Source organism: Opisthocomus hoazin, chromosome 6, assembly GCF_030867145.1.
Source record: "Opisthocomus hoazin isolate bOpiHoa1 chromosome 6, bOpiHoa1.hap1, whole genome shotgun sequence".
Taxonomy (NCBI): domain Eukaryota; kingdom Metazoa; phylum Chordata; class Aves; order Opisthocomiformes; family Opisthocomidae; genus Opisthocomus; species Opisthocomus hoazin.
The window spans coordinates 55,262,287-55,280,966 of NC_134419.1; the positions used below are offsets into that span (position 1 = coordinate 55,262,287).

The 18,680-nt window shown below is 38.9% G+C and overlaps 1 protein-coding gene across 6 annotated transcripts; it reads right to left on the bottom strand.

Moving 5' to 3' along the window:
• Nucleotides 1–114: 114 nt before the first annotated feature.
• UBE2D1 (ubiquitin conjugating enzyme E2 D1) lies at nucleotides 115–18,364 on the bottom strand. 6 transcript variants are annotated; one of them, XR_012764269.1, is made up of 8 exons: nucleotides 11,109–11,211; nucleotides 9,809–9,872; nucleotides 9,683–9,714; nucleotides 6,859–6,936; nucleotides 6,502–6,607; nucleotides 4,109–4,202; nucleotides 3,321–3,449; nucleotides 115–1,004 (listed from the first exon to the last, which is right to left on the bottom strand). XR_012764269.1 is itself a non-coding variant. In XM_009934918.2 (8 exons), the coding sequence occupies exons 4-8, from the start codon at nucleotides 7,448–7,450 to the stop codon at nucleotides 959–961; spliced, it is 375 nt and encodes a 124-aa protein (XP_009933220.1). In that variant the 5' UTR covers nucleotides 7,451–7,517; nucleotides 9,683–9,714; nucleotides 9,809–9,872; nucleotides 11,218–11,440; the 3' UTR covers nucleotides 115–958. The 6 variants fall into 6 exon arrangements, 5 of the variants coding, with proteins under 5 accessions (XP_009933220.1, XP_075279321.1, XP_075279320.1 ...); XM_009934918.2 differs by lacking the exons at nucleotides 3,321–3,449; nucleotides 11,109–11,211 and adding exons at nucleotides 7,400–7,517; nucleotides 11,218–11,440; XM_075423206.1 differs by lacking the exon at nucleotides 3,321–3,449 and adding an exon at nucleotides 7,400–7,517 and having other exon boundaries at nucleotides 11,107–11,180.
• Between the last annotated feature and the right edge of the window lie 316 nt (nucleotides 18,365–18,680).

Genomic DNA, 18,680 nt, shown 5'->3' on the forward strand with positions numbered 1-18,680 from the left:
GGCTTTATTTTCCCTTTTGTCTACAAGACACATGCAGACTTAACATTTTGATTCTCTAAGGTTAGAACAAGCACTTTCAGGATATGCACGATTTAAAAAAAAAGCCAAGACAAGTAGTAGAAAATGCATTTTATTTATATGGAAAAGGCTACATTTAGATTTGTAAAAGGTCTGTGACAGTGTTATGTTGCCCACATGTCAAAAATCAGTTGTGAATAGCAACAAAACGGTTACATATCTTTCTACATAGCAGTGCAATTAGTTCACATTGCAATAAAATTAAGTCAAGTATGCAACAGAATCAAAACCAAGTGTTTCTCCATGATCAGCATACAAAGAATTACAGTGCAAAGATCATTTTAGGTTTTAAGAAATCTGCAGTCAGTCTTTAGAATATCCTAACGAGTGGGATACTCCAATTATTTTCATTACTAGCAGTTGTATCTTGTCAATACTGTGCACAAGCAGGTAAGTCTAAAATGAAATGACTTACATGGGAAATAAAATATTTAATCTATACAGTAAAAAAATACAAATTATATAAGTGAACTAACAAAATGAAATTTTAACACACTTATGAAACAGACAACATACTTTAAGGACACACATACAGTATTCATCACATAAAAACAGCTACATTTTCCAGCAAAAATAATTTGGTTGCTTTACAACTGCATTATGGATCTTGTAGTCTGAAGACGCAGATGTCCAACTCTTAAAAACCGTAATAAATGTCTTCTGCAAAGCATACAAAGAGGATAAATATTCTTATCACAGTCATAAGGTTATTTTTGGAAGTTTGTTCTCCCTTGCTCCAGAAACACGTTTACATGGGTGAAAAAAATTCAAGGGGCATCAAGATACATCGAAACAGTAAACTGTGCTCCATTTCCTTCTAATTTTGAAAAAACCCTAGCATTTACAGTACTATGTGGTATATGAAAAAGTCTTCACAAGTTTACATTGCATATTTCTGAGTCCATTCTCTTGCATGTCTGTTGTATCTGTACGTGCAGAAAGAAGGCATTACAGTGAAGAGCTGTTAGTGATACATTGACAACGGCCATGTATTTACTTAATACAGATGTTATTGAGCTTTTTGCCTCTTAGCATTGATTCAAATAATGTTAAAAAAATCTAAAAGCCAAGAAACATATACCCACTGTACATTCAGTTTCTAAGGCTACCCATCAAAGCTATTTAGACTCAAACTCAAAAAACTAATGTCACAAGTTTGTATTAAAATGCCTATTATTGTGCATACTTAATTTGCATTAAAACCACAACTGGTTCCCTTATTTGTACTTTAACAGGAATTTGTTGTCAATTATTCCCAAATGTGTATGCTATTAACAGTCTAACAAAGTTCACACATTTTAGTTGCATAAAATTCAGTATAATTAACTGGTTTGGAAAGGGTGGGAAGAGAAGGCCCAGTGTCTTTTTTCATTCTCCATTCTGTACTGTCATCTGCATTCAGAACTTGAAAGGAAAATCTCCTGAAAAGCGTTTTTGACTAGATTTTAAGTCTTGGGCCCTTTCCTTCTGGTGTCAAGCTGATTAGCACTCCTAAAGGTAAATATCCTTAGAGAGTCAGTAACTTCCCCCCTGGTCCTTGCATTGGTTATACTCTACTCTTCAGTAGATTCACTTTCTTCTGCGTCCTCCAGAGAAAATGCTGACAAGTTTTTACATCTGTTTCTTAAGATCAGTATAGCAAATCATGTACTAATTGGTTTTCTTCTTAAGAATATGCTACAATGCAAGTCTTCGGATTTTTACTTATACTACCCACAGATAAATGCTCAGGGGTAACCAGCCATATCTTTCATTTCCTAAATCCAAGATGAGATTAAAAAGAACTTAACAGGTGATCAATACAAGATGTTAAAGCTATAGTCAAGACTATATGTTCTCTCACTTTCTCTAGCAATGATTAAATTTCGAGTTTTGGAGAAATATCTCTATTTCACTTCCTTCACAAACAGGAGGCACAACAACTGAAATCACTATCGAGTAAGTGGGTGGACAAAAACTGAGACACAAATGGAGAGAAGCTGAGGCACAACACCCTCAACTTGAACACTATCTGCTTTGCAGTACAAGCTACAGAGTTTGAGCACTTTCTAAGTGGATTATGCAATTTGATTGCATCAGACATCAAACTGTCAGAAATAGGCCATTTTAAGAATCCTTACTCTAAGGAGAGAAATACTAGACCATAGACTTCCATGCAACTTCTACATTGCTCCTTCTCTATCAAGTCCTCAAGGTAAAAGCAATGCTCAAATATTCATGGACCTGTGATACGTGATGAACCACAGGCCATTAGCATGCATTGCAAGAAGTCTTCAATGGCTCCGTACGCAAAAACTAGGTGCTAAAATACTTCTCAGCCAGTTAACCAGAAAATAGAAAATTCTTCTGGATATCAGAAACATTCCACAGAATCTGAAGCAAAGAGTCTAACAATTAAAATTGTTAACAGCAAGGTTACCAAAAAGCAGCTGAAGTACCAAGGATAAAAAGTCTGCCCCAAACTAAATCCATAACCTTTCCCACACCCTGAAGCAGCAGTCAGATAAACAGTGGTGGTTAGGCTGTCTATGAATGTGCTGCATGGCTATGACTATTTAATTTATTGTCAAGGCCACCAGAAAACTTGTGGCCGATTCATTTTGGAGAAGTTTATTCCATTCTTGGCAAATTAGGACTGGATGTATTTGGAAAACCTTAGAGACTCCTTGTTACTATCCAAAATTGATCTTGTGTTTCAGTCCTTAATCCCCCATACACCTAGAAAATCCACAGGTGCTAAAACCCTGTTGCCAAAGACAGCACAGGCCATGCTGTTGGACTGCAGACTACACCCTGGATTGTGCTCAAAATACCTATAGCAGCAGAGTTCAACAAAATCTCCCAGTGGTAAGCAAAGCAGCATTTCCTTCCTGAATCACAGGTTCTGTAACCTTTCTCACGCATAAAGTTTTTAAAGTTTGTAAGCCCAAGAGAAGCAGGTAGGCTGATATATCAACAGAAAGCAGCAAAGATGGAAAATTCTCACACAGGCAGTATTTCCTCCATGGAACCCTTTGGAAATCACACAGTCTAATCTGTAGAATAAAGGGCCCGAGCTTCCTGCCACCCACAACTGCAACAAGCTCTTAAGAAATCAGCACATCACTTTGCTTAGATATCCGCAGATTCTGCAATTCAGAGTCGGAGTACTCAAGAGAATCACTCTAAAGACGTAGTGCTCTGAAAAGAAACACCACTATGCCAAAGCACCAGGCTTGCCAGTGATCTCTAAATCCTGTTACCTGATATTGTGAGGGTTCGGCCATGTATGTAGTTCTAAGACAGCACTTCAAAACCCTCCTTAGGTGTGATGTACAACAAGAAGTCAGCAAGCCTTAAACTGAACTTTGGGAAATTCAGGTGGTTCCGCACTATAAGTAAAAGACCCCAGAACAGATGTTCCAGTCAGTAAAGTACTTTTAGAGTTAAAACTTCTCAAATCACAATCAAGTTTTGTCCAGAAGCATGTAATACTTCAGTTATGTGCTGTCCGTGTTACCTTTCCAGGTATCCAAGATCAGAAACTGCCTGCAAGTTCTACAGCTATTCTAGGAAGTAAAAGAGGTTCTTTTTCTCTGTAAGATGCTGCAAACTGCAACGGGACAATGGTTCTTCACACTAAAAAGAGCTCAATATTAGTCTATCCTATATTTATAAAACAGTGTCAAAACCATGCTTGTTGTTCATACCTAACATCTTACTAAAGGCACGGGTTTTTGCAACCAGAGTGTAACAGTAACAACAAACAACTCATATTTGGGAAATGATTTTTCATGCAATGAATATAAAGACAAAACACAAAAGTGTGAAGGTTTTATGCAACTAAGTACAAAAAATTAGTAAGCATCCAGCAGTTGTGTATGCCTACAATTTTCTGCTTGCCATTCCACTGATAGGTATTTTCAAGACTTAAAAATCTAACCCCGTAAGAATCTATTACAAGACTATCCTTATAAGATAGAAGGTAAGATGCATAGCAAATAACCATCCACAAGTATCACACACACAATTATGTATATGTTATACTCACTTTTCCTTGTCTGACTTGTAGATCTGTGCAATATCCGGTACTAAAGGATCATCTGGATTAGGATCACAAAGTAAGGAGCATATGGACAGTAAAACTAAATAAAAGAGACACTAGATTAAACAAGTTAATTTGCTTTATTTCTGTAATCCTTTAATATATTCCAGTACACTGAAGGAGGGTGGTGGGAGATTAGAAAGAGAATGCATATTAGTGTTCAGCTTTCACATAGCAGTTCTGCTCAGAAATGTTTATACAGCATCATTTTTCTAGGTCCTCAGTAAACAACACCTGATACTAGCCTAGAGAACTTGCAGCCCATGGACCTGTACCTTTTGTAATGATTTCTCTCCCATGTTTTAACCTATGAACATTAAATAAACTACAGACTACATACTTAAATATAAATATTTGATCAAACTAAGCCCTTCCATCTACAATTATTTAAGAAAATTGATATTAATATTTCACTGCCATGCAATACTCTATTTGTGCATATCCTTCTCCCCTTCTGTGCTGACAGTTACTCTCTCCTTCACATGAACATTTCACTTAATTTGATATGTGTGACTTCCATTTTGGTAAAATATTTCATCAGTTTTATATGCAGGTATTCACTTACAATTCTATATTCATTTCCTGGTTGAACCAAGGACATTTGATTTTTCTAATAGTTTTGGTCTGTACTTTTCAGGAAATTCCTATTTTTATACTCTGAATTAATATAAATATAAGAGTACACAGTTAAACAGTTTTAAATGTGTTGTGAAAGGAAATTTGATGCTGCCGCAAGAATCTGCTGGAGAATAGGATTTTTTTTTTTCCCCTTGCTTTGTCTTGTTATCAAAGAGCCTAGACTAACACCCGTTTTCAGCTGCAGCAAGTTCAACCACTTTGTACTGACATACTTCATTTTATTAAGTATCATATACACCAGTAATATTAGAAAACTGGATTAGAATACTTGGTCACATCAATCAGAGCTGCTATCAGTATGTTGTAATCATTTGATTCCATAAAACAAGAACTATAAAGGAGAAACTTCCATGAGCCACTGAACTAATTTCCAGTTTATGAAACATATGATGTGCAAGTACATCAAATCAGAACACATAAGACCAGACTGCTCCGCTCCATAATGAAGGAACACTTGGTAAGTAAAGACACAGGAAAGTGCTGAAGATATAAAAACTTAAAGTTTTCAGTTGTAAATGCCAACTGTTTAACACTATGTAAGTGCAAACTTTCGTTTGTTAAATACCTTCTAAATAAATAGAAATAAGACTTTTTTGCTCAGCAATAAACCCACCAATTTCTGTGGAAAGTTGATACCAACAACACACAAAAGTAATTCATGTCTTCAGCAACTACTTCAGAAAACAGTATTAAATTTAGATTTTATTTAGCTTGTGAGATTAATGCACAGGGTTGTTGGACATGAGCAGAGGTTGCTTTTCCAGGGAGGTACAGCAATTGCACTTGCATAGAGCAATTTCCATTGGACAAAGACTAACAATTTTTTTCCCTTGCGTGTACACCAAATGCAATAACACTTCTAAAAAAAGGCACACGGTTTAGAGAGCTCTCAAGCACATAAGCAAGATGTGACACTGTTTAACCTTTTGAGTCACATGAGAACTTTCTGTAATATGACTAAGAGTGCACCTAAGCATTTTGAAGATGGGTAAGAAAAAACAATGATAGCACCCACATTTTAAGCAGCTTTTGAAGTGACACAAAATGCTTATGATAAAAGAATTGCTTAACTGTTACCTCAATGTTCCAAAAATCTAGTGTTCAACTTAAGAAAGTTTAACTACATGACTAGAATATTTTAATTAATCTTTTACTGATGACTTTGAAAGCAGCTACATTTAAAAATACTCATCTCGGATAAATGCAAACCAGAACAATTTATCTCATTTTAAAATAAAGTGTAATTAGGACCTTAGCTCACACAAGGATGCTCAGGCAACCCAAAGAGCCATCAATAAGCAATCAGGTAAGCCCACACACATCAGTATAAGGGTTTTCCAGTTACAGCCAAATTCATTTGATTTGGAAGCCCTCTTCAGCTGTTTCTCCCTAGTTCTGCATGCACAGTCAACTATAATACCGAAGTTGCATTTCAGGCTAATTGGACATTTATTATCTTACTCAACCTGTTTTAGAATATTTCTTCACCATGCACGTAACATTTTATGTAATGTGACAGTCCAAATAAACTATGCAAAATCTTAGATCATAACAAGATTTCCAGTGGAATTTGCCACTTCCCTAACACATGGGATAAATGAATTCCCACTGCCACCCTTCGACAGTGCAGTAATACACAAAAAAAGCGCCATGGCACTGTATGCAATTTCATAAATCCATTAGCAAATCTGTGAGTTTACCTTTCGATACAGTCAGAGCTGGTGACCATTGCGATCTCAGGATATCAAGACAAATACTCCCATTACTGTTTATGTTTGGGTGGTATATTTTTGTTGTAAAAGCAATCTGGAATAAATAAGTAAAATCAAATTCTGTTTATTACATTTGGAATCCTTCACATTGTCGCTTCAGTTCCAGTCATACTAGCTCTGCCAACACAATCTATTGTACAATCTTAACTGTTCACCCACTGTGAAAATGTATCCTATTGCTGGTTGCTCTGGTTTTAACTTCCAAAATTAAGCCTCAAAGAACTAAGACACAGAAACAAAGCTTTGACCAAAAAAATTGCCTAAGTTTTGAGAGAAATGACTTACCTTTGGTGGTTTGAAAGGATAGTCTGTTGGAAAGTGTACTGTGAGAAAAAATACTCCTCCTTGATATGCACTATCAGGCTGGAGAAAAAAACAAAACAAACAAAACATACAAGTATATTTCAGTTATTTTGAAGCTTCCCTTCTGAACACAGATAAACTCCCAAAGCTATGAGTGTCTCAGAAAAATCCATTTTTTCCCCAGTACATAGACCATGCTATGGGCCAGAGCCCACTATGAGCTGTGTACTGGGAAGGCACAGAGGGAACTAAACTGTCCCACTGGGCCTGCAGACCTACAGTAGAGCCAACCATGGCTACTACTGCAGTAGCGCAACATGGCTACTGAGCGCTGCCCTTGTTGGGGAGTGAAAGGCAGGGAGAAGCGTTTGACTGGTGGAGCTACAAAACTGCCGATCCATCACATCAGCTCCACTGCACCAAGGGGAACACAAAACCCAGAGCAGGTCTTCCAAATCCTGCCTCTGTGCAACACTGCAGCTACTCTGATCCTCCTCCATCCTTAAGCTACAAATATACTTACCTTAAGAAGTGGTTTCTCTTTGCAGATGCAAAGAGTAGGATTTTCCAACATAATTCAGTTGATCATGATGACATCAGGGAGTTTTAAAACACACAACATCTTTGTGACCTGTACAAATCTGTGAACATGCATTTTGTTAGAGAACATGTGCACAGGTTTACGTCCAGGTTGCACACAGTCAATAGAAATAACTTTGTTGCAGTCATCTGTTGAAGAAATCTTTCATTTTTATTCACTAGAAAAGTGAGGGGGAAAGTCTCAATGCTAAATGACAGACAGCAGTGCTTCCATTTCTGATTAAGAGAAGGAGGGGAAAACAAAACAAATCTTTCTCATTACTTGGAAAGTTTAAAACAGCAATATAGGAACTCAATTCAAAGCTACAGAAGATGAAGTTTTTGGGTTTTCTTATGGAAGCAAAGGAAGACTGGTTTTTAAATAAAATGTTTACATTGGAAATGAGCAAAAATTACAGTTTTAGAGATGAATATAAGAGGTAAAGTCACAAATGGTCCACTAAGACATGTTGCCTTACATGCTCAAAATGCAGACAGTGTTGCAATGTAACGCAGGTTATATATAGTATTGCTAAGAAGTCAGCATCAGGTAACATCGTGAGAGATTGCCATTGTACTTCCAATCAGGTTTGAAATGAGCGCTTGCATGCATACTAAATGGATTTGTCAAAGTTAAAATAAGCTGAAAATGAGAAGTTCAGTGTCAGAAGGCAAAGTGAAGTCACAGTATGCTTTGTAAGGTATGTAAAACAAACTGATGATGCCCATAGACAGGAGAAGAGGCTACCTTACTTCCATACATAGGAAGTGAATTCTGAAGGTAAGCTTTAGTCCTATGCTTCCCTCAGGCCGTCAGGAAACCTACGGGATATGCATCCCTATTCCTTATATTATAAAGACAAAGTATTAACATGCTGACTGTGTTTTCTTCTTAGCAGATATGGCTGATAAAGGTTGGCAAGAGATGGTCTTTCTTATCTTTAACTAGAGAAATCTGAGGAACATGAAGAAAAGAGTATTTTCCACTACGGAATATGGAACATGAATTGCAAGCACTAATTTAAAAATGGTATTTAAGTTGGAATTTATGTGCTAGTATTTCCCTTACTCAGGTCATCAGAGTCATTCAGGACAGCGACATTACTGGTGGCAATCAGCACATAAGCTTTTGTTAACTGCTAACTTCTCTGCTGTTTTGCCATTCACCTTTAAGCAGCGCAGAAGGGCAAGGGTCAGAAAGACTTTGTATGTGAAAACAGAGTTGTTAAAGGGCAAAAGCGTTAGTATCCTACAGAAAAACTTGCCACAATCACTCTAGTTGCTGCTGGGCCACTGACAAGTTGGACAACAGACTCCAGCATACCACTGGCAAATTAGTAACTGATCTTTCACTGCTTCAGAGCAGCTGTGCTGAAAATGCAGCAAGTCTCAAAGCAGACACAATTCCACTTTTCTCCACCATGTGATGCTGCATCTTAATAGATTAAGTATTGTCTCAAAATTTCAACTCGCACAGTGATTCAGCTCACCATCTGAACCAGAGACTCTTCTTTCCAAATTAATAAGTCTAAAAGGAAAACACTAGGAAAACAAACTCCTTACCATGATATTAATACACACCCTTCCCTCAGGTCATGTTCTTTATTCTTTTTGCTAAAACCCTTTTCAGTTTTATTCTTAGGCTTCATTGTCCTTTTTTATGTCATTTCATTGACAAGAGTCATAAATGAGGTCTTTAGAGATCTCCCTCAAGCCAAGGAAAGCAGGCCTTTCTCACACAAAATCCAAAAGTACCCACAATTGCTGGTCTACAGTTTGCAAAAGCCAAGCCTTCTGTTTTTGCCAGAGCCAGCCATCAAACAAGCTCCGAAAGCCCCCCAAATCACCGTGTGCAACTCCACTCCTGTTTACAGTCACCAACTTTAACATTGTATTACAACCCACTCTTCCTCCTTGCAGACGGATGAATCTTCCAGAATTGAAATTATCATCCTTGGAAAGCTTTTCACTTGACAGCCCACACCACCAATTCAAACACTGCAGTTAACTGATTAAGCACTGCTAACTTCGTGAAGAGGATGGAGTTTTGAACAGCTGCAGAAAGAAACTAGTACCAGACTATTAAGAACAATACCACCCTAAATATTTAATCTATACACAGAACAGCTGAATTTGACTGTCAAGTTGACAGAAACCCAAATGAATCCTTCCACAACAAAAAGGGAAACAAGGCCTACTTTCCAAGGGGCACAAATTATATACTTACAGGTCCCATAATTGTTGCTTGCCAGTGAAACACTGAAAGTCAAAAAGATACAACAATTAAAGATTTCCTGAGCTTTTTCGTAGCCGAAAAAAGGTCAACTGTGACAATGTACTCTGAGGAGCTTACAGTCATCTCCAACAGGTCCAGCAGAACAGTGGGCCGGTGGGTCTCGCTGCAGATCACTTAGTTCCTGTAAGAAACACATGAATATTTTAAAGACAAACACATGAAAATACACACCACTCGGCAGCATCACTTCAAAAGTAACACCACAAACAGATTTTACTAAACAGACCTGTAGCATTTTTAAAGAACTCAACACTTGAAATGTCTATTGACATTGAAAGTTTTGGGGGTTTTTTGCCAAATAAGTCTGCAGCTAAAGACAACATTGTGCTATAAATTAGTACCTGAAAGTGTTTAAGAGTTATAGCCGAGTTCATAATAAACTGGATATACTGAAGTACAGACAGAAAAAAAATGAGGAAAATGAAGGGTTTTTTGATTTCTCTTTAACCCACTGCTTAATTTAGAAATTTATGTGCTAATCTGACTGTCCCTTTAGCTTCTGATTTTACAAAAACTTCTTGCATTTTCCTAGTCTATGTACACTAGCTAAGTTAAACTAGCTCATAAAATGCTTGCAGTCCGCCTAAAGATGATGTATAAAGATAACAAAGGTTCCCCAGTAAACCAGAAAACAAAGGAAAAATATTAGCTCTACACCTTATTTAACATACCTTAATTCCCTGCATGAATTTGGTTTTTTCCAAAATGACTACTAAAAAAAAAATAAGCTGAAATTTAAAAGAAGCATTTAAAGAAGCTTTTGCAGGTCCACTGATCTATTTCTCTTACAGAAATCCACACACTCCCAAATAAGTGAAAATTATTACTGAATTAAACAAAGACAGCTCAGCTTTTCATCTGATTTATCATCACTATATTAAATGCAAAACAAGCCAGGCATTAACGTTGGTTCATTTTCCTTGTTTAATATATCACTTCTGATGTCTCCAAGCTGATAGGAACTGTGCTGCGGTAAGTTTAACAATTACGTGTAAATATTTCCACTGAAATAAGCTAAAAGATGTGTACTAAGCCACTGCTCATAAGCGAGCCAACTAATTACTCAAAACATACACATTTAAGTCAACAATAGACATAAGCAGGTCTGCAAATATCTCCTTGATTTTAGTATAAGGAGTAACCGTGGAAACATTTCTACCCGAAAACCATTAGTCAAGACAACTACTTCCAGAACCGAGGTTTAAATTGAAATTAAGTTTAAATCAAGTGTAGAATTTGTGTATGCAGCATGATCAGACCTTACGTACAATCTGAAGGGTTAAAACTCTGCACTTCTCAACTGCCATGATATATTTATCCATTTAATCATCCAATATTTCAATATTTCAACTCACACAGTTCTCTCTGAGGGACGCAATTTACCACGGAGCCGGCACCTAAATTCAGGCACGCTTCTTACAGGTCCACTCTTGGCCCGAAATTCAAAGAAAGGCATTGCAACATACCTCCAGCCAGGTAATAGTGTGGTAATATTACTATTTGCTCTGAAGTCATGCCTCCCAATCTTTGTGGTTTAAAATAAAAGAGACAGTTCTTTGACATATATACTGAAATATTTCAGGTTGCCAACTAATGTTACTTGTCTGCTCTCAACGTTATTCTGTTGGTGAAATTGTATGCTGGTCCGGAAACAACACTCCAGGCTAGACTTTGACGAGTAAAGGCAATCGCAAAACCGTTTAAAAGTGCAGTTCCCTTTTTAATCGCAGGATTCAAATTTCACTAAGGGAGTGAAACAGAGTACCAGTGATCTATGTAAAGCCAAGTCCTTGCCAGTACAAGAAGGGAGTCAACAAGTTTCAAATTTCCGGGAGTCACAAGAGTTCTAACAAACATTACCAGCAGCTGAGCAGTTACAGCCACTGTCTATTCTAATTTGCAATTTCAGAGAAAACCCAACAAGATATTAAGTCCTGTACACCCACTAAAAAAGAGCCAGCTACATGAAATTGTTATCCAAAACAGAAAACTCAAAGCCAAATCATGTGTTTTATAGCAGTCATGGCTGATTACTAAATTAAAGGCAATGACAGGAAAAATACATAGCTTAACTCTTCAGAAAAACCTCTAAAATATATGCAAACATTCCTTTAGGCATATGGAACTGCCAGGCAAGCACTTCACTCTGGAGTCGCAAGCCTGTAACAGTACTCTTCGTTAGATGTTTTCCTCAAGATCTTTATATACCCCAAAGGCACACAAATTAGTTTTCATTTGTATGTACACATGCACTTCAGAATTGGTAGGAACGGGGGAAGTCTCCACAAGTATACATTTTCAGTTTGTTCAGGCTAAAGGCACTGATATTTGTCCATGATAAAAAACACAGGTTTTTAATCATACCTTGATGAGACCCAGAACTATCAACTCTTGTTATTAATATTTCCTTAATAATGATGAAGAAAAGGCTCTCTTCAACCAACTTCACTAAATGAGAGCAATGTTCATGGATACATTCAGAGACCTTTTGCAACCAGGAAACATAAAGCCAGACCAAACTTCAAAATCCTGATAGAACAAATTCAACCCATATTTTCCAAACACAAGAAACAATGTGTTGAAGCTCATGTGGTTTAAAAATACAAATGGTAACATGATCAAACTTTGTAAATGGAGTTTGTCTGACAGTGTTAATGGTTTGAGCCTTTACATACAGAAGCTCAGATCAAGCTGTAATAAAAACAAAGAACTATTCAGCTTTGTACTATTAAATATGCTGTTTAAGCTTCATATTCCAAGTAAAATTTTCTGGAGAGCTTTAAGATTTAGGCTTCAAGCCTTCCTACACCTTCTGAAATGGTGCAAAGAGATAGTCAGAATGTCCCCCGTGAGTCAGACTGACTTGCCAGTGTCCAGAGCCGAACATCGCAGGACAGTTTTGATGATTCTCTAGAGCAAGTAGATGTTGAAAAACTGCTTCATGACTTTACATATTCACAAAAGAATGAAATGTTGAATACAAGAATTCTCTATACAAAGCAGCAAAGATACTCTTCACAAGTAGGCCAAAACCTTGCTGTGTCAAGAGACAAGGCTTAAGAGTTACAAAGCACAATGTGCTGAAACCTCATCACAAAGTCCAAGAGAACTAAATGTAAGGCATTACACAACCAACACTAAGGACTTCCCTTAATTTTAAGTTAACTGGTTCCAGCAGTTTTGTCCACGTTTTATGGGTTCTCACTATATAGTTACATGATGCTGGTCTGGTTACTTCATGGCCTTGTCTACACAGGTATTTTTAGTTACTGGTACAGAAAATGCTGGTGCAAGACTGATGTACGTAGGCTAACAAACAGGATCTATAACTCAGAGCAGTGCGGATTCAGTTTCAAAATAGAAAGTCCACACTACAAATTGCAGTGTACACTGGTGCAGTATCTTTTACGAGAATACACAAACCCAAAACTTTGTTGGCAGGAGATGCAAACTCTGGTGAACGTCACCACATAAAAGGATCTATCGAGTGCTCCAGTATGTGCCACACTATCCTGGTACAGCCAGAATAAACTTGTACAGAGAAAACAGCTAAGCTGAGGACAGTGGTAGGAATAAATCTTCTAATCCTCTCAAACACAGAAAATATTACAGAGTAGAATAGAATACTGGTAGTTCTATGCCTCTAACTGGTGGCAATCAATGGGTGCTACAGCAAACTATTTCTCCTGTTTGTAACTACACAACGGCAACAGAGCACAAAAGTAAGCAGGATCCATGGCCAGGTGTAGCTAATACAGGAATATCAGCATAATGCTACAAATGCTAAACAACAATTACTGGAGATGGACACAGCAAAGCCTGCAAATTATCACCTCTCATGGCACCACACACTGCAGAATAGCTCTATAGGTGGCATGAGGCAAAAATTTTAAAATCCAGTTTAACAGATGTAAAACACACACTATAGTACGCTATAAATGCTGGAAAAATTTCTGAATGTGCAGAATAGTGCTCTTTGTCAAAGTATATAATACAGGATGTATTTCATAAAAGTATAAAGTTGGTGAAGACTGGAAGGCCAGTTTAATGCTTACATGCCTCATTAGCAGTCAGGCTTCTCTCCTAAAAAGCTACGGGAACAAGATTGTAAAGGATGCTTTGATAACAAGGAGATAAATATTCTCAGCATAGTAGCCATGGACACTCAATTGCTATAAGCATGAGTAGTAACCAAAAAAAGCCCTAAAAACATCTCTTTTTTTTCAGTTTAAAAAAAGTCAGAAAAAAAGACTGCAGACTATCAGAAGACCAAAATAAAGTGCAGGCAGCATCACTAAAAGCTATTTTAATTCTCTTAAGCAACACAAAACCACAACCAGAGCTCTTTTCCACACTGTTGTTTAAAATATAGGTTTTTGTGCAAGAAATGAAGAACATTGCTTGCCAGCTATGTTCTTCATTTCTTGCACAAAACGTACTGTAGACCAGACTCACTTCCTACCAACTCCACGCACACACTGCTGCCATTATATTAATGTTTGGAACCATCTGTCAAAAAAACGCAGTGATTACATTTAGACTAGTTAAAGGATTCTCTGTTCTTCATAAATTTAGTAAATGTAATGCAAATATTTATCATAATATTTCTCAGTATAAAGTCTTAGTAATAAAGTATATATTTATACATTGTTTTAGTGCAAAAAAATATTGCTGTGATATCACAGCTGATGTTTTGAAAGCAAATTAAAACATTTTATATTGCAGATCCAAAAAAGAAGTTTCCTTAGTATGTTTATTAGCATCCCAATACAGCATGTGACTCGACAGCTTAACGTCAAAACCTAAACCACAAATATTGGCAAAATTTTGTTTACTGAGTCAATTTACAGTAACAAAAGTTATTTCAACATAAATATTCAAGTTGTTATGTCCTGATAAGTCTACCCATATAAGAAACATGCATACTGAAACAGACATATAGTTGACATACATAAATGTTTGAATGCTTCTATTCTGAGTGGTGCGAGAAAAACAATCAAGCACTATGTATCAACAAGATAAAAAACAACCGCTATGTTCAAATCAGTCTTCAAATGTGTCAGAAAATAGTTTGTCACCAGTTTCAAAATCTCTTCTAAATCAGTTTTTTTTTATGCCTATAACAAAAGTGCATAGTGAGTTTGTATGTATTTCAAAATAGCCTTAGCCGTTAACAAGCATAACATCAACCCCTCATTAACACTAGAGGAGCACCCAGAAGTACAGGATTTATGATAAAACCAATCTCCTCAACTGTCATACTGAACTGACGGGACAGCAAACTCGCAATTAGATACATAAACAAAGGATTCGGAACAGGAATCTCAGAAAAATGGTTCTGCACAGGGTGGATGGGCAGAACTGACCTACACACTAATTTACATTACCTGACAGCCTGAATTATTTTCTACTTTGCACAAAAGCCATGGTGTCTCAGTTTCCAGAGGTGGTAACAATAAAAGCTTCTTCGCATAACATCCCTTCCCAGCTAAAACCTATACTACTGGTTTTGTTTTCATAATTTGCCATGTTTGGAATTTACAGTGCTCACAAAACCCTGTGTTATTCTTCCATTGGTGCGTCACAGTCTACAGAGGAGCAACTCTGGCCCAAGGAACATTTATTCTACCTCACACACAGAGCGCAGTCTAAAGTTTTTGACAGTAGAGAAATATACTGCCTCTCTTTCATGCTACAGCTGATTAAAGCACTGACAAGTTAAACTAATATAGGCTCCTCAGGTTAAGACAAGTAAGAAATCCCCATCCTTCCAAGAACTCTGAGATTAATTTGTGATGAAGGTGGCACAGATCGCTGTGCTTACACCACAGGACTTCATGTCCTCAGTGCTCTTCCACCCTCAGCACTAAGTTGATACACTGTCATGTGCAACAATCAGTTTGTTCTTAATTCAGTTGCTCGTATTTTAAGAAAGCTCCCAAGCACTATACGTCTTTCCATTATTAGCGTACATTCTTGAAGTCTGCAGGCTGTCCTCCTTTGAGGAGTCCCTCAAGGCAGATCCATGAAAGGCAGGATCACAATGGCAGTATGATCAAAATGGCAATATGCAAAATTGGGAGTCCCAACCAGTACAAGACAAAAAATGCTTCCTACCATTTCTACATTTCTCAGCTTTGCTTCCTCTGTAGGCACTATAATCCCAAACACATATATTATCAGAATTATTGTGAACAAACATTCAAGTTTGCCATGAAAATCCCTTAGCTGGTTAAAGTACAATTCTGAACCACCTAAGCTTAATTTCAGACAGTATGTCTAGACTGACAAGCTCCCAAGTAATTGTGTTTTCTGACAGCACTTTGTTCCCCAAAGAGTTCCTCTAGGCACTTTTTGAATCTATGAAGTCCCTACAGCATTTCCTCTACTCCAGATCTTACCCCTTCCCACCCTTGAGATACAACATAGCTATCAACCTTCATAGCCAGTCTGAAACATCACAAAGTTAGATGGAATAAACACACCTGCATGCAAATACATTTCATAATTTTCAGGAAAGTTCTACATATTACAGTGACATCAAGATAGTTTGACTTTTCAAACTTTTCCCCTTCACTTATCTTTTGATTTGAAACAAGCCTGTTTCCTTGTCACTTTTCTACTGCTGCAAAGGCAGGCTGCTGGTCAAATCCCTCTAGTAGTATTTTTTTTTTTATCCTGGAAAGGCAGGAGTTAGTAACGAAAGTAGTTACTGAAACAAAGAAGATCAGCAATAGTCATTCCACAGCAAACTAGAGGCAAGAGGTAACCAGTTCTTAATCTAATCTCAACTGTTCTGGTAGGTCCTCCCCCGATATCACTAGATGTTTTGGACAGAAGTTATGCGTAACCACGAAAACTACCTTGAAGTCAGCATCTTGGTAAGAATTTCTTCATTTTCAGAGAGCAGAAACAGAACCTAATCAGGCTAACAGGATGAAAGATACTCTTTCATAAATAGTCTACCCATAATTTCACACCTGTTGAACACAAAGCTTTTAAATGCCACACGTGGCTTTCCAATACAGATGGAAGTCTCTAAAGCAGAAAGAAAAGTGAACGTGATAAGAAAAAAATACGGATAACAATCCTATTCTAGCAGGACCTCATATGGAAGCTCGCGAACTATGACTCCATCTCAAAAAATACTGTAAGACTACTAGACTTTCCACTTGCTCTTTGTCTGTTCACCTTAGCAGCATGAAACTGAGCAAGAGGAAAGAAAAGGTATTCAGAACAATCCGTTTCTTAGAAATGCAAGAGTAAGGAGATACTCGAAGAAAAGGTAAGAAATTAAAAAGATGAGAAAACACAAGTGTTTCCATAATATGTAGAAGCACAACAGAACAACAAGTTCAAATATTAATAAATGACTCGAGTCATTTATTAATATTTGATACAATGTTCAAATGGAACATTCATAACAAATACATGATACTCAGCAACAAAAATGTCCCTTAACTACTAGCAATGGCATCATAAGATTTATAGCCTGAGACCTAACTACCAACTTCTGCTAGAAATCCGTACAAATCACTTCCTATATATTGTAAGGTATCCCAAACCTGCTTGCTGCAGGGTCAGCTTGTCATTATAGAACTCTATTTCTGTAATTTTCCAACAGCACAAGGGAATTCAGAACAAGAAATTACATCACAGTCACGAAACTAGAATAGCACAAACACTGACTAAACATGGTGCATCAACAGCAACAAAATACCACGTATTCTATAACACAGCCAATGCACTAACATTACCTCAACTTCTATGTTTACCATCTGTAATGCTTTTTTTGTCTGTACTGTACAATCACCAGGAGTCGCCGAAAAAACAAGAATCTAGAAATTTAGTCCACAATTAAAACCTGGTCATTTACAAATATTATCCAAAACCTCTGCGACTGCGATACATTCAGAGGTCACATGGAGTACTGGGCTGACAGCACTTCCTAATGTGGAAGCAAGCCTCACGCACAAAGCTGACCAAGCCGCGCACACACCGGCAGGGCGACATTTTTAAACAGATATTTTACTTACACCTCCACCAAAGATAAGCCGCCAACGCAACGCCGCCATCCACCCCCTGCTTCCCACCACGCGGCCGTACCCTCGGGAAACGCCTCAGGCAGTTCGTTAACGACAATTTAAAACACTGACTGGGGTTGGGGGGCCTTCGGGAGGGCGAAGAGTCCCGAAACCGCCGGGAGACCGACAGGAGCCACCCGTTCCTCGCCTCACACCGCTCCGACCGGGCCAGCCGCGCCCCGCACCGGGCTGGGCCCTGCTGCCCCCGGAGGCCGCAGGACTGGCCCCGGTAGCCGGGGGAGGGCAGGGGGGGCACGACCGGAGCGACGGAGAGTAGAAGGACGGACCCCAGTCGGAGACAACGCGGGACGACGAGTCCCGCGACACCTCCCGCCCAGCCGCGGCCCGGCCCGCCGCCGCCCCCGGGCAGCAGCGGGCCCTTCCCGGCCCTCCCCTTCCCGCTCCCGCGGCCCGGCCCCACTCACCTTCTGTATCCGCTTCAGCGCCATGGGAGCGCGGGGCGGGCGGCGGCGGGGAGCGCGGCCGGCCGGGCAGGTAACGGCATCTGCGCGCGACCGCGGAGTCGGGGGGGGGGGTGGGGGGGAGCGCGTGCTCTCTGGGCCCTTTGTGTCCGCCTGCGCAGCCCGGGGCCGCGCGCGGGGCGCGCCGGGAAGTGCAGTGCGTGGGGAGCGCGGCCGCGCTGCTGCCCCCTGGAGGCCGGCGGTGCGCACCCCGCCCCAGCGGAGCGCGTGTACTTTACGCCGGCGCTGAGCGTGTGCTGCGTTGGGCGGGCGGGCTTTGTTTTGATCTTGTTCTGTCCCCGGGAACTCTGCGGGTGGCTGGGAGACTGAAGTGCTGTCAGTGTTCAAAGAATGAAAGGTGTTTGAAGGTCACGTCCTTTGCAA